The sequence below is a fragment of the Salvelinus sp. IW2-2015 genome, unplaced genomic scaffold (assembly GCF_002910315.2).
Source record: "Salvelinus sp. IW2-2015 unplaced genomic scaffold, ASM291031v2 Un_scaffold2232, whole genome shotgun sequence".
NCBI classification, from domain to species: Eukaryota; Metazoa; Chordata; class Actinopteri; order Salmoniformes; family Salmonidae; genus Salvelinus; species Salvelinus sp. IW2-2015.
In genome coordinates this window covers 29,369-30,314 of record NW_019943562.1, presented here as the reverse complement: position 1 = coordinate 30,314, position 946 = coordinate 29,369, and the positions used below count along the sequence as shown (strand labels likewise).

General features: G+C 37.7%; 1 protein-coding gene across 1 annotated transcript in view; it reads right to left on the bottom strand.

Annotated features, from left to right (window-relative positions):
* Positions 1-946, bottom strand: part of snx15 (sorting nexin 15) — a 23,379-nt gene that overhangs the window by 16,086 nt on the left and 6,347 nt on the right. The window contains 1 exon segment of the mRNA XM_024140659.2: positions 798-942. Within this exon segment, the coding sequence (XP_023996427.2) occupies positions 798-942 (145 nt within the window).

Sequence of the window (946 nt, the reverse complement as noted above, 5' to 3'; positions counted from 1 at the left end):
CTGCAAATGTATGACCATATTAGAGAAAAAATGTATGACCATATTAGAGAAAATATTTCCCTCAGATTACACAGATCCCACAAAGAATTCGAAAATAAGACCAATTTTGATAAACTCCCATATCTACTGGGTGAAATACCACAGTGTGCCATCACAGCCGCAAGATTTGTGACCTGTTGCCACAACAAAAAGGACAACCAGTGAAGAACAAACACCATTGTAAATACAACTAAATGTTTATGTTTATTTATTTTCCCTTTTTTACTTTAAAACTATTTGCACATGGTTACAACACTGTATATAGACATGATATGACATTTGAAATGTCTTTATTCTTTTGGAACTTGTTTTCGTATAATATTTATTGTTCACTTTTGTTGTTCCAGTTCAAATGTAAACATATTTTAGCCAATAAAACCCTTAAATTGAAATTGAGAGAGAGAGAGAGATGGAGGAAGGTTAAACATGTCACCAGCCTATCAGGTATATGTAATGACCCACTCATCAAATCAAATCAAATGCTATTTGTCACATGRGCCGAATACTACAGGTGTAGACCTTACCGTGAATTGTTTACTTTACAAGCCCTTAACCAACCAAATAGAGTTTACATTTTTACTAAATAAACTAAATTGAAGAAAAAAGGTAACCCAAGAAAATTACATTACAATGTAAATTGTTCGGGTGGCCATTTGATTAATTGTTCAGCAGTCTTATGGCTTGGGGGTAGAAGCTGTTAAGGAACCTTTTGGTCCTAGACTTGGCGCTAGGACCAAATGGTCCTAGAAATTCTCGACCCGCTTCACTTCAGCCCCGTTGATGTTAATGGGGGCCTGTTCGGCCCGCCTTTTCCTGTAGTCCATGATCAGCTCCTTTGTCTTGCTCACATTGAAGGAGAGGTTGTTGTCCTGGCACCACACTGCCAGGTCTCTGACCTCCTCCCTAT